The sequence below is a fragment of the Lathamus discolor genome, chromosome 1, assembly GCF_037157495.1.
Source record: "Lathamus discolor isolate bLatDis1 chromosome 1, bLatDis1.hap1, whole genome shotgun sequence".
In the NCBI taxonomy this organism is placed as follows: domain Eukaryota; kingdom Metazoa; phylum Chordata; class Aves; order Psittaciformes; family Psittacidae; genus Lathamus; species Lathamus discolor.
The window spans coordinates 120,416,776-120,431,808 of NC_088884.1; the positions used below are offsets into that span (position 1 = coordinate 120,416,776).

At 36.2% G+C, this 15,033-nt stretch overlaps 1 protein-coding gene across 2 annotated transcripts in view; it reads left to right on the forward strand.

The window, feature by feature from the left end:
* The window catches only part of GUCY1A1 (guanylate cyclase 1 soluble subunit alpha 1), a 35,258-nt gene extending 20,613 nt beyond the window's left edge, over positions 1-14,645 (forward strand). For both annotated transcript variants that reach the window (XM_065693308.1, XM_065693319.1), the window contains 8 exons: positions 168-576; positions 3,364-3,425; positions 5,016-5,074; positions 6,149-6,858; positions 8,337-8,822; positions 9,295-9,438; positions 11,600-11,754; positions 13,576-14,645. In XM_065693308.1, coding sequence (XP_065549380.1) covers positions 328-576; positions 3,364-3,425; positions 5,016-5,074; positions 6,149-6,858; positions 8,337-8,822; positions 9,295-9,438; positions 11,600-11,754; positions 13,576-13,777 — 2,067 coding nt within the window. In that variant the 5' untranslated portion in view covers positions 168-327 and the 3' untranslated portion in view covers positions 13,778-14,645. The remainder of the gene's footprint in view (positions 1-167; positions 577-3,363; positions 3,426-5,015; positions 5,075-6,148; positions 6,859-8,336; positions 8,823-9,294; positions 9,439-11,599; positions 11,755-13,575) is intronic.
* Positions 14,646-15,033: the final 388 nt, after the last annotated feature.

The window sequence follows — 15,033 nt, forward strand, 5'->3', positions numbered from 1 at the left end:
CAGTAGGGATTATATACTTAAAATGCCACATGAGCTTAAGTGCTTTCCCGATCAAGGTCCTAGAAAAAGCCATTGTTGTAATGCACATAGGATAAAACTGGCACATCATGGGAATTTAAGAGAAAATAAATGTTTTTAATTTTCTTTTCTTTCCTCTTGTTTTGCAGGCGCATACATTTGTTCCTGTGGTGATTTATAGCTACCAATAATCTTCCACAGTGGCTGTCTTATCTACTGTTCTGGCATCTTCTGCTCTTGTTGGTAACAGAAGAGAACCATTAAACACAAACCCAAGTACTCAAACTCAAAGGAGAGACTCCGTACAGTATGTTCTGTACAAAACTGAAAGACTTGAAGATCACAGGGGAATGTCCTTTCTCCTTACTGACTCAAAGTCACATTACTGAGGAGTGTGACAAGGATTGTGCAGAAAACAGCTCTAGAGCAGCTTTGCCCATCTGCAAAGAAGTCCATGAAAAAGATGCTCACGGAAACCTTCCACAAAGGAAAACAAGCAGAAGTAGAGTGTACCTGCACACATTAACTGAAAGCATCTGCAAACTAATCTTTCCTGAGGTAAACAGATACTGCATAATAATACTGTAATAGCATTCAGTTATAAATACTAAAAAAGCATTTTATGCCAACCTTTAGGAAGTCTTTTGACTACAGAGTTTGTGTTCTTATGTTGTTCTGTATAGTTTAAATCCTCATTTCATCCTCTTCCATTCCTTCTGGATACAATTTTGCCACAATCAGTTTTATACACACCATCCCTTCCACTGTATTTCCCTATAGCTTTGCCTTGTATTGGCAACATTCTGTTAATCATTTTAATTGTTCTTTTAAAATCCATGTATTTCTGTAGCAATTTATTTTGCTTTAGAGATGCAATTAGAGAAACTCTGCCTTGTTACCTAATTATGTAAATTATGTGGTCACCTCATCAATTCAACTAAGTGAATCCATACTGCTAAGTACATTAAAATTAAAATAGCTGTTTTCATGTTCTGTGATGCTAACCTCCTGCCATACTATTTTTAAAAACCTCTGTGAGCAGAGACATAAGAATACCACAAAGGTATTCTTATGTCTCTGCTCAACTCAGCTGAAAACAGATACAGTGCATGCACAGTGGTTTGCTTGAGTGGAGATAAATATGGTTTATCTCTGTAAAAAGAACATGAAAAATGCAGCTTCATAATATTCAACACTTGGGCTTGCCTCAAATTCTGTTGAAAGTGTGAAGGAACTGGCTGTGATATATTGGGGCTACAAATAGCAAATGGCCAAGTCTGTATACTCATTTAATTACAATTCTGTTGTTTGTGTGTTCAGTGTTCCTTACTAAAAATGCTGGAGTTCTGTTAAATCTGTTTTCAGGTCTGTTTTCACAACTCTTCATCTATTACTCTTTCACTAAAACTCTACATACATTTTTTGATAGACCCCTTTTCACCTCTGCTGCATTTACAGAAGAAATTCATCCCTTTAAACTGACCTTTCCATACATAAAGGAAATGACTTTTAACTCAAGACTGAACTGGCAAAGAGCCCTTTCTGTGGTGTCAGTGTTGCTATATTGCTTCTTTAGTATATAGTTGTTGTTGGGTTTCTTAATGAAATAACCATGGGGTTTTTTTTTAATTTAAAGAGTAGTATAGATATATGCGGCTGTTTATTACATAATCCCAATAAGCTAGTTCATCAGCTGCAACAAAAGCTTGGCAAAGTCAAGAATGTTATGACCATTTACCCCAGGAGCTACTGAAGTTCAAGATTACTGTCACTGCTATTTCCAGTTATTCAAGTCATACTCATTGGAACTTTGCCCAAGTATAGTAATCTGTCCTCATGCTGATTTGGAGTCCTGATCGTCTTGCCAGTCCCAGTTCTCTGTAGAAGGATTTTGCTTATTTCAGAACATACTTTTCATTGCTTAGATACTTTATAGTGCCTTACTTAACCATCAGTAATTAACATAATCTTTCTAATCAGAAACTTTAAAACAGGGGGCCACATTATAGCCCCAGTTGATTCAGGAACTCCCCATGAAAAAGTGAATTGTGCGTGGAAGTCCAGGACATAGTGCATCCAGGATAAGTTTTGATTAAATCTGAGATAGTGTAGTATGTGTTATGGTTTGATTTTATGCTTTGGGTGTTTACAGAAATACAGATGACATTGGTAAGTAATGAATTGGAAGGTATTCCACTTACTGTACCAGTTTATATGCAGACGTAGTATACATTGTGTTCATATACAGGGTAGAACAGTTACTCAGTTTAGATTTTTGCTTGGAAAAAGTCTCCGGAATATACTGCCTTTCTTTCACATGATATTTTCTTTGAGTGTGCAGACTTTCCTTTGAAAATACAGAAAGTAAAGGATGGAATAGAAAATGTTAGTTTCTTCAGGGAATGAGAACCAAAGATAAAACAGACCACAGCAAGCCTCACAGCCAAATTGTGTCATGGCACTAGTCTATGACCCTGTCTTTATGGGAAGTTTGAATTTCAAGAAACTACACACATAAGACAGCTTTACTGGCCCCAGCAATTTGAAATATGCATGTTTGGAAAGTATTCTATCTCTTCCAATTAGGAACTACAGGAAGAATATGGAACCATGGGATTGAGGTAAATTAAGATAAATAAGTCTTCATGGTACTGTAGAGGGTCTTTTATTATGGAAACCTTTTACAAAGGTTATCTACAGTGACTAAATTTTCATCTGGAGGATATTTACTTTTGCAGCATACATAGCCAAAATTATTCTTTTTGTACGAATATAATTATTCTAACATTGTCTTGAAATGCCGTAGTCTTGAAATAAGAAAATGAGGTAATCTGAAGCACAGAATGCTGTACTGATCTTTCATAGCTGCATTTGAAACTCTGCTACCTTTTGCAATTTCAATCTTTGCACTTCTGAAAATTGTCCTGAAAAAAATAAATGAACTCTTAATATTCCAAGAAAAGTTACTATGTAGAAGAGCTACTTTTTACTGTTTCGTTCTGGGCATAATGCAGAATATGACTATCTTTTCTGTTAGAATCATAGAATAGTTAGGGTTGGAAAGGACTTTAAGGTCATCTAGATCCAACCGCCCTGCCAGGGGCAGGGACACCACACACTAAACCATGCCACCTAAGACTGTCCAACCTGGCCTTGAACACTGCCAGAGATGGAGCATTCACGACTTCACTGGGCAACCTGTTCTAGTGTCTCACAACCCTCACAAGTAAAGAACTTGGGATATTAGTCCCAAGGACAGTGAAGTAATTCTTCTCTGTATAAAAATGTTATGATTAAATTTTCAGCAATTACATTTAATCAACATACCTTTTCTTTATTCCCCAGTTTGAAAGACTAAATCTTGCACTTCAGAGGACACTCGCAAAACACAAAATAAAAGAAACCAGGTATGTACGTGTAATGGGTTTGCAATTCACTTCATTGCAAAATTGTTTTGCAGACAGTTCATAAGGGCTGGAGTGATAATTGGGAATCGGGATTCTGGAATCTGTTTTCAGTTATCGTGTCCCACTGGTGTGTAACGTTTCATGTAACATAAGTTAATAGTGATTTTATTTTAAAAATATTCACAAACATTTATATCACTCATAAAGTTGACTTAATGAGCAAATTTAGCCATTTGTGCAGGAAGACAGGCAGCAACTGTGAAAAATGAGCAAGCGTTTTGGAGGAAGTCAGAGAGTACTCAGGTATAAATGGAAAGGTAGATGTGCTTGTATATAGCTCTATCCCAAGGCTTCTAAGATCCCAGAAAAAGATTTTTAAATGTAAACAATTAATATTAAAAAAAAAAATTGGCTTCTGGACAATGATGTGCTACACATACTGACATACATGTTTTCAGTGGGCTCACTTGGCTTCTTGTTTCTGTTTCTGAGGAACTCAGCTTGATTTTCAGCACTCCTTAGTACTAACCCAGTATTAATCATCTGAGCCTCATAGGGAGTGAGAATTTCTTAGCATCTTGTTACACACTGAGGATTCAATTTATTGAATGCAAAAAATAAGAAGTGGACAAAAGATGAGGCTGAAAACTACACTATTGCTCCCCATGATAAGAATGGATAATTGCAATGTATCTTTTAAATTATACTTCATCTTTTCAAAGCAGTTTACATGCATAGACTGAACCAAAGATAGCTGGTCGTATGTGCATTGCAATTGCTGACTGGCATATTGTTATGAATGTTTTCCCTATTGTTAATTATGTGTTGCTTCCTGGCATATTAGTTTGAAACCTAAAAGTATTGTGCTACTCTGAATGATGTAATAATGCAAATGTAAAACAGATCTAAGTATCTGTATTGCTTTTGCACATAAATACATCAACGATATTTCAAATGAAGAAATCCAGGAAGCATGTACCAAAAGCTTATTGCTTATATGCAGGTTAATCTAAGCTACATGTTCTTCTCATCATTGTGGGTTGGGTATTCAGGCAGGTGTTCATTGACCTCAGAGGGCTGCAGTTTTGTATCACAGAATCTGAATTGCTACCAATGAACAAATAATTTTGAAGTTTACAGATATTACTGGCATTTCCTCTCAAAACAGAAATGCCCTCTCATCTCTTTTGAATTGAATGCAATGTAATTAAAATAAATGCTTGAATATAAATTCCAATTATATTATGTGTTATGAAACTTAGTTGTGGCTTCAAGCAAAAAACCTTAATCAAATGAAAAAACAGGACTGTTGCAACCTAAGAGTTTTTAATCAATGTTGGGCCATAGCATTTGGCCTCAATCCTTATCTGAGCTCAAACCACTAAGACTTTAACTTATCACAGATACACAGGATAATCTAAGATCCTACCAAGACCCTGTTTTGAATTAATGAATAACTGCCTATTTGATCAGCAAGGTTTAGTTGATACACATTAAAGACGGGGTAGGTAACTGCCATTACTTCTTATTTTTTACAATGTTCATCTTGACTTTTCATAGTATTTATTTATATTTTTATGATCTTTACAGAAAAACTGGGGACAGAGAAGATTTTGAAAAAATAATCAGTGATCATGCTAATGCAGCAGGTAATGTAAGCTCATTTAATAATATATGTATATATAAAAACATACGTATATATTATTGTCCTGGTTTCAGCTGTTATGTATGTAAAATAACATATGTATATATGAATTAGGGTTGCTACTAAGAAATAATTTCCTCTATGTAAGGGCTGCAGTGATGCTGGCAACACAGAGGCTAAACTGTGATCTCAGCAACTGACAGTTCAGAGTGTCAAAATTTGAGCTAAAAAGATGAGTTTCTCAAGTTTGAAATGTCATAGAATCATCTACCCCTAAAACCCAACATCTAGAGGGAGCTGAAACATACGTTCAGTAATAAGTTACAGTCTTACACTGATCCTTTTCTTCTGAAGGGCTGTAGTCTGTTGGAAGAGAACTGCTGTAATTTGCAATAGGGAACTCTCTGGCTACATCTGTAATAGTAAATTAACATTTCCAGGAAACGGAAACATGTTTTTTTTGTACACTTGAACTGTTAAGCTGGTCCTGGCATGCAGTTGGCCTGTGACAGATAACACTTTTCCAAATGATTCCCAGTAACAGCTGGGGAGTTGGAACATTCCCAGCCATCAGTCTGCTTGCAGCTGTGCTGTTAAAACAAAATTTCTAGCAAAGATGTGAGCTGTGTTGTGCCAACAGGCCTCAAGTGTCCTGGAGTATTCCTAGGGTAATTTAATTTATTGGATCAGGCATAGTACTTATATCTGTGTGGGTGCACAGATCCTATTTTATTCTTGTTTTGTGTTCTTATTTTAAGTTTTTAAATTCTTATTTTACTTTTTTATATTGAGCTAAGGGAACTGGGTTAAATCCTGTGCCAAAATGTGCATTCATTCTGTCTACATCTCTACAAAGAACATGAGTCTTGGATCTTTCCAAACTACAGCTTATTGTGTCCCTGTTGTCCAGACACCACGAGTTATGTCTTTGGTTACAGCAGGACTTCTAAATGAGAGGGCCCTCAGGTGACCTTGCTGGATCAGGGAAGGATATTGCTAATTTGATTTGGTCTAGTGGAGGTTAGCCTGCAATTCAGTGTGATGAGTGCAGTTCTGACTAAAATGTGATTCCATGCAGGTGTTCCTGTGGAGACTCTACGAGAATCTCTTGGTGAAGAGCTATTCAAAATATGCTATGAAGAGGATGAACACATATTAGGTGTTATTGGAGGAACCCTTAAGGACTTCTTGAACAGTTTCACCACTCTGCTCAAGCAGAGTGGTCACAGCCAAGAAGCAGGAAAAAAGGACAGACTGGAAGATGCTTCCATATTATGCCTGGAGAAAGATCAGGACTTCTTAAATGTGTATTATTTCTTTCCTAAGAAAATCACAAGTCTTATTCTATCTGGTATTATTAAAGCGGCAGCTCATGTTTTATATGAAACTGAGGTGGAAGTGATGCTCATGCCTCCTTGTTTCCATAATGACTGCACTGAGTTTGCTAATCAGCCTTATTTGCTGTACTCTATACAAGTTAAAAGTACAAAACCTTCCTTATCTCCATGTAAACCACAGTCTTCACTTGTGATTCCTGCCTCTATGTTCTGTAAGACTTTCCCATTTCATTTTATGTTCGACAAAGATATGTCAGTTCTTCAGATTGGAAATGGGATAAAAAGACTTTTGACCAGGAGAGAACTTCAAGCTAAGCCCAATTTTGAAGAATATTTTGAAATTCTTACCCCAAAAGTAAGCTGCACTTTTAGTGGAATAATGACAATGCTAAATATGCAGTTTACTGTACGAGTCAGAAGATGGGATAATACTGATATGAAATCATCCATGGTAAGAGACTTTTTATAATCATTACTTCTGTGAGAAATTTGGTTTCTTCAGGTAAGAGTGAAAATAGCTGCTAAACATGGTGCACTTTGCATTGTTTACATACAATACAACTGAAGAACAGTGATTTATTGAGAGCCATAATGTAATTCAGCTTCTGAAGCGAATATTCAGTCAAAACTCTGCTTTTGGACAAGTAAAATCTGACTGTTAACTTGATTTTATTAAAAAATATATATTGAGATTAAGTCAGTAAATTGAGATAAAGCAAATGACAGACTATGCTGTTGAGAATTTCCAACACAAAGGCAGTGGCAGGGAAAGCTTTCCCTAAGTGCCCCTCAATCATGTGGAAACAACAGCTCTATGATTTGGGGAAAGATGTAGACATTTCTTGTGCTCATTCAGCCTTGGTATTTTGGCAGCTTTGATATTTTGATGTTTTCATCAGATGCAGTCACCAAAGGTCCCACTTAGTTTGAGATGATGGGATTACTTGCTGTTTGCTGAATCTGGGTCTGTGGCAAATGACCTGGGACAGTAAAAAATATTGAATATTCAATGACTGCTTTTATTCATCATTGCCTCTCAGCTGAATTCCAGCTTATATACACCTAGGGTACTCCAGGATGAATTAGCTGTTCAGCCTCAGCACTCCAAGAATTTAAATGAAGAACAGTAATAAAGGTTTCACTCAGTTATTACTGAAGTTGGAAAAAATGTAGCACTAACCAGCTACTTTGTCTCAGATCCATTTCTGCACTAAGCAAGAGTTTAATGATTACAAGGGGTAGTAGACTCTTAAGTTGCTTTTGCATGTATTTACATCTGCAAATCTCTATTAGCATGTAACAGGTTTTCTTGAAAAAATGATCTTTCAAGCAATGTTAAGCAGAGCTTTGCAGCACCTTGCGCATTACGCAACTGAATGCAGAAGGGACATATAAACACTTCATACAAAATATTTTGCTTTTTTTAGATTATTAAAATGGGGTATTTCTGCCATTTATGCCTTTAGTTTTAAATTGCAGTGTGTAATGAACACCCTGTGATAAAATTGAAGCAGATTTTCTCACTGTATCTTGCGAAGAAAGTAGTGCATGAACGAAACTACTAGAGTTATTAGCAGAAATTGAGAGACCACTATGGTCATTAACAGTTTATCAGTTGATGAAAATGCACAAAATTCTTTTTTTCTTTCCTTCCTAAGCTAAAACTGATACTGATACTCAAACACAATTGGATGTTTAAGTTGTGGTCTTAACTTTTGTACCAGAAGGCTCAAGCAAAATAAACTTACTTGCTAGCCCTATGATTTAGCACCCTATGCTTTCTTTGAAGCAACTAACTGAAAATATAAGGGCTATGGACCAGTCTCATTTTCCTAGGCTTAAGACAAATGTATTTCTTCTAAAATGTCTTGCTTCTAAACCACTGCCATGCATGTTTTGCATGAATTCTTGTTTCTTTAACTGTTTCAGGTAATGGATCTTAAAGGCCAGATGATCTATATTTTTGAATCCAGTGCCATCCTATTCTTGGGATCTCCTTGTGTGGATAGACTAGAAGATTTTACAGGACGTGGATTATACCTCTCAGATATTCCCATTCACAATGCATTGAGAGATGTTGTTCTGATAGGGGAGCAGGCCAGAGCTCAGGATGGACTGAAGAAGAGGTTAGGAAAGCTAAAGGCAACCCTTGAGCAGGCCCATCAAGCCCTTGAAGAAGAAAAGAAGAAGACTGTAGATCTTCTGTTTTCAATTTTTCCTGGAGAGGTTGCTCAACAGCTGTGGCAGGGACAAGTTGTGCAAGCCAAGAAATTTAGTAATGTCACAATGCTTTTCTCTGACATTGTGGGATTCACTGCCATCTGTTCCCAGTGCTCACCTATGCAGGTTATCACCATGCTTAATGAGCTGTATACTCGCTTTGATTACCAATGTGGAGAGCTAGATGTCTACAAGGTACACAATTTATTTCATTTCTATGGGGTTCTAGGGCAGAAAGAGAAACAGAAGACTAAATTGGACAAAGGACAATAGAAGTCCAAAAATTATTTCCCCTAACCTTCATTATAAAAAAAGACATTTAAGAGATACAATAAAAAAAAATAATCAACAGACTCAGCCATTAAAGGAAAGTATTTTAGCAAACAAATACAAGTTGTGCAGTTTTTCCTTTTGAATGACATTGCAGGATTTGGGCAGGACTTAAATCAGCAGAACAAATAAGACCCAGTCAATATGTAGGTACAATTCTTACTGAACCCACAGACTATTCCATTACTTGTCACAGTCTAACAGTAAGGAACAAAGACAGAGCCTTGGTGGCATGGTTTAGTGGGAGCTGTCCCTGCCCACGGCAGGGGGTTTGGAACTAGATGATCTTAAGGTCCTTTCCAAGCCTAACTACTCTATGATTCTATGCCTGGTTTAGGTTGAGACTATTGGAGATGCCTACTGTGTCGCTGGAGGTTTACACAAAGAAAGTGAAACACACGCTGTTCAAATAGCGCTGATGGCCCTGAAGATGATGGAGCTGTCAGATGAGGTGGTGTCTCCCCATGGAGAGCCTATCAAGGTCATATATTTTATTCTATTTTATATGGTTAAAGTGGGCATTTTTGTTTGTTTAGTTGCTATTCAGGTTTTTGTCTTGAGGAAATTTCTTGTAATTGCATTAACTCAGACACATTTGCGAATCAAGTGTGTACGACTGGAGAAGCTGATCTTTTCAGTTACATGAATTAAAGTTTTGTGGGAAGGTAAAGTTGAAACAAAGATCTGAAAATCAATCCAAAAAAACTTGAATGCAGTGAAATTAACAGGTGCACACTGTCATACTGCAGTTTTTCTCTCATTAGCAGTAAGTTTTCGAGTGGCATGGAATATTCTGTTACATTTTCTAATGAGGAGACTAATCCTCTCTCAGACCCAATGAGAACATCTAAGTCTTGAGGTAACTTGAGGTAACACAGGTATAAAGATGAACTATCAATGACCTGTTCTGATTGCACTAATCCACACGTCTTTAAAGGATTTTGTTGCTGTTCTTGTTTTACAGTCAGATACTCAGCCACTACTATAAGGTAATGGTGTTAATGCTGTCAAAGCAAGTGTTAGTTTCAGTGGTAGTTATATTTGCTACTTCCTTTCAATGAAGACGTACACATCTACTGAACTTTTGATGTAGATTTGCCTCTCACTGAGAAAAAGAGAAAGGCCTACATGCATAATAAATGATGTGGACATTCTTCTAAGTTAAAATATCCTGCAATAGGGTCCTATTATTTTTAATACAGGTGTCTCAGTTCATTATGTCTTTCTTTCATTTGCTCATTTTTAACATTTATCTGTTCATTTGTTCCTTTAGAAAACTTCAGGCTTCTTTGATTTTAAGTTAAGGAATATTTGTATTCTGAGACAAAGAAAATGGTTATTAAAAGGATTACACATCTACATCTACCACAGAGAAGAGCAGTATTATATTATAAATAAATGTTGTTCTTTCTGTATTTCACAATATCGAATTAAGTTAAGCTTAAAAAATCTGGAAACATCTTGACAATATTATAATATGTTTATAATTTCCATGGAAATGCTACCTCTGTAATTTTGAATGAGGAATGCTATTCCATTTCTCAATAAAATAGGGAGAAAAAAATTGTATAAATACTTACTAGAAGCTTTGTAAAGAAAACTGAATCTTTCTGCTTTTAACAAAAGCATGCATCTATTTTAATGAAATGCATTATGAAAGCTTTAGTTGTTTTGCAAAGCACAAAATATATCACACAGTCTGCTGTCGTTTTATGTATCAGTTGTCAAAGGCGTGACTGCAAACCGCTTACTTTAAATCAGACTTGTATATCGATGTACATTATTTCAGCTATCTTTGCTGTGTGGGTGGATTTTGCTTTTGTTGCAGGCTTTTCTGCTTTTCCACTTAAAATTAGAAATTGTGAATTCTTCATAATGATATGATAGTCTCAGTATGTAAAAGTAGCACACGTAGTAGATGTGCAAGCTTCCTGACATCTTGCCATTATTGTGTCAGAGTGCTATTCTGAAGAAAATGTCTACGTCTGTATAATGCACATAAGAAAAGGAACACATCTCAAAAAAAGGAACCTAAAAACACAGAAAGTAGCACCAGCTAAGCAAAACTCAAAAATCTGAGTATGAGTTATAACGAAGAGGTATCAAAATGTTTCAACTACTGTATAATTAATTAATTATCAAAAGTCCGTACTCTGGGATTGGGATTTACTGTTTGTGTGAGCTTGTCAATAGAGTTCAGTTGGAACTACGGCATATATATATATTGCCTTTACTATTCCCTAAAATTTGTCTTTCTGACCTTAACATCAAAGCAAGTACTATTCATTAACTGTCACCAGTGTAACAACACTGTATCATCTGATTCCTCCCAGGAAAGCATCCAAGTATTATAGTAATTCCTACTGATGTTTCCAGATCAATATACTACCACAGAGACCAGCATTATCACTGTCATATCAGGTGAAGGATTACATAATATAAATGCGAAAAGCAAGGTAAACTTCAAGTTGTTTCCTCTCCACAAGCAGTGGTGACCAGAATACAGACATTTTAAGGAGACTCTACTAGCTCAATGTATATTAGTAGCTCATTATATTTTTTTAATAGAGGATGGATTTATAAAACTGGCTTTAACCATTTTATTTTGCTTAATAATGCTATTTTGTGTCTTTTATTTAAAGATGCGCATTGGCCTTCATTCCGGATCTGTCTTTGCTGGAGTTGTTGGGGTTAAAATGCCCCGTTATTGCCTTTTTGGAAACAATGTAACCCTTGCCAATAAGTTTGAATCTTGCAGTATACCTAGAAAAATAAATGTCAGCCCAACAACTTACAGGTACAGTGCTTCCTGTCTGTAAAATGTCCATCTGAAGTTGTTACCGTAATAGTTCGTTATCTTCCTGCTTTTCTCCCCCCCCCCCCCCACCAAAGTACTGCTGTTTGTTTTCCTTTTCTCTGATTGCTCATGAATGCACCATGATTATTTTTAGTCAGAATCCAATCAGCAGCACCAAGAAAAAAGGTGAAACAAAAGTTGATACTTCTTTTTTTTTTTTTACGTTATATTTAAGATAAATGGACTGTCTGGGCCAGTTTTTCTTCTTACCCTGCAGCTGCACACCTCTTGCCTTTTTTTTTTCCTTCTCATATAGTTGGCTTCTTTTTGAGCTCTGTGGCTTTCAATGTGAACTGGATGCCAAACTAGCTGCAAGTGCCCTTGAGAATACAACCTACCTGAAGAACTGTTAAACGTAACCCTACACATTTTCATTCTCTTTTAATCAGGGAAGATGAATTAACAGGTTGCAATGAATCAACCATGCCACAGCTTAGTTTATAAGGGTCTTGATCTCAACTGAGTTTAAACTTTGTAGTATGGACCTTCAGCTGTGCTGTTTATCATAGAATCATAGGATGGTTTGGATTGGAAGGGACCTTAAAGGTCATCTAGTTCCAAATACCCTGCCATGAGCAAGGACACCCTCCACTAAACCAGGTTGCTCAGAGCCCCCATCCAGTGTGTCCTTGAACACTTCTAGGGATGGGGCAGCAGCAGCTTCTGCCAGTTGTGTCAGACACAACTACTCCAGTGACTCACCTCCCTCACAAGGGAGAACTTCTTCCCAATATCTTATCTAAACCTTTCAGTTTAAAGCCATTCTCCCTTGTCCTGCCACTACATGCCCACTGAGATCAGAAATTTTTAGTAATGTGTACTATGTAATTATGCAGACAGCTAGTAGGCTCTCCCATGGGAAATACAGCATCTTTCCTTTAGGCACTTTGTCCACACATGACATGCCTATAACTTGTGTCATAAGTAGGTTTCTGCATGGCTGCGTATTCATCTCAAGAGAATATTTGAAATTAGCGTACTGTTGAAATTCATTCTCTGAGTTCCTAGAAAATAGAAAATTTGGTTAAACTATTATTATAGTGGTATGTTTGTTTTTTTTTTCCCTGAGCAAATGATGTGTTAACTGCCTTCTTGTTTAGTGGGGTTTTTTTTCATTTTGATTCCTTCACCAGTTCTAAACACATATTGAAAACATTATGGCACCTTGCACAGTTCCTGTATATTGAAGTAAATGTTTGGAAACTTAGAAACCAGATACAGGCATCTTATGTTGTGGGTATATTATATAAGTTATGGGTAACTTAGATACCAGTCATGGGTATTTATCCCTACAGATTAACAATTTGTGTTTCAGCTATAGAATACCACTGGGTTTACTGGATGCATGTGTTTAAAAGCAGAATTATTAGAACTGGCAAGAGGATCTGAATAGTTTAGTTAATAAACTTTTCAGTATTTCATTAGTTGAAACATTAATTATGGATTATGGTGCTAGTTTATGTGCAAATGTGAGCTAGCTTTCAGTATCAAATAGTTTTTGAAAATATTTACAAAAAACAGCACCTATGTGGAAAGCATTGACAAGGCAAAAAGAAGAGGCAATATTCCTGTTTGTGCTGGCACATAAATTAATAGGCTATCAAGGGGGGGGAGGAGGGGTGTGAGTTATATTTTCAGTAAACAACATACAAATATTAACTTAGATTCTGCCCTTTCATGAAGGATTACTGAATGTCTGTACTTGTAGTAACAGCTAGTGACTGACTCATTTTTAATCAGGAGGATTTGTCTTTATTCCAGGTTGTTAAAGGAATATCCAGGTTTTGTGTTCACGCCTCGCTCAAGAGAAGAGCTTCCTCCTAATTTTCCCAGTGATATCCCTGGAATTTGCTATTTTCTGGATGCTTATATTCAAGAAGCAAGCTCACAGACTTGGTTTCCAAAAAGAGATATGGGAGACGGCAATGCCAATTTTTTGGGTGAGGAAACAGGAATAGACTAAATTGTATATTCGCAAGTGTATAAAATAAATTTATAAATATTCTGTTTGGTTTTTTTTTTTTATAAATTGAAAATTTTTAAAAATGTATGAAACATGAAAGCACTTTAGGTTGTTAACACCTGAAAGCCAGTATTAAAATTTCAGGAAGTATGTCACTGACTACTTTTTATTTTTCCTTTGCATAAGGAAGATAGTCACTGAATATTGCAACTTCACTGTTGAAAGTGCTACTAAAAACTACATTTTCCCTGTGGTAATTTGTAAGTGCTGTGTAACAACTCTATTGGTTTTCTCTGTGCTGAGGATTCTAGATGTATTGTACATGCAGTGTGTCAGGAAATGTAATGTGCAAGTGATGCAGCCAAATGCAGTGTTGTGAGCTGGTGCTTATCAATGACTATTCAAATGTATTTTCTTAGTGATTCCATAAGAAAATATCCATTAAAATATTGTCATTGCTATTACATACTCCTTCCAGTGCATCTTTTGGGCCCCATCCTAGAAGCTGCTGACATCTAACACTGATCAGAGTCAATATGTTGAGGGTGCTCAGCATCTTCTGGATCAGGCTGCTAATTGTAGCTAATACATACATATATATATATATATATATATATACATAGCAGAGTTGCTGCTTACTGTTTCATGAACTTTGTGTATAAAATGAATATAGATTAAAACACTGTATAATCATACTAAAGTTTCTGTAATCATCAAACAATATTTTAGTTCTTGGGGTTTTAAAATACTTTCAAAAAAAATATCCACGTGCTATTATGTACTAGAGCAATAAATGGTTTCTTTTTGTTGTAATTTAAATTTGAAATGCTTAAAAAGAAATGTAATAAAACATGCTTTGGAGTGTTTACTTCGAAAGGAAATTCCAGTGGGACTGTATGAAATGGAACAGAAGCACACTAGTTTAAAGCTATGAGCCTTGTTCAAGGACAGCAATGTGGGTATGACATGTTATTGAAATGCCTATGGTATACTTACTTTAAAGATGCCAAGGAAATCTACAGGTAAACAAAAATGCTTTAAAACATACGAACGCAAATTGCAAACTCGGAACATGAGTGGAGAACTGTCAAGTGTCTGCCTCAAGAACAGGCAGAGTAAAGTTAGTTACGAGTTCTGAGTTTAGGATTTTGCCTCTCAGACTAGCAGATCCATATGCACAGAAATTTCTCTGATCCCAACTGCAGGGTGAGGAACTGCACTGCTTACATACATACAAATATTTCCAGCAGTTTCAA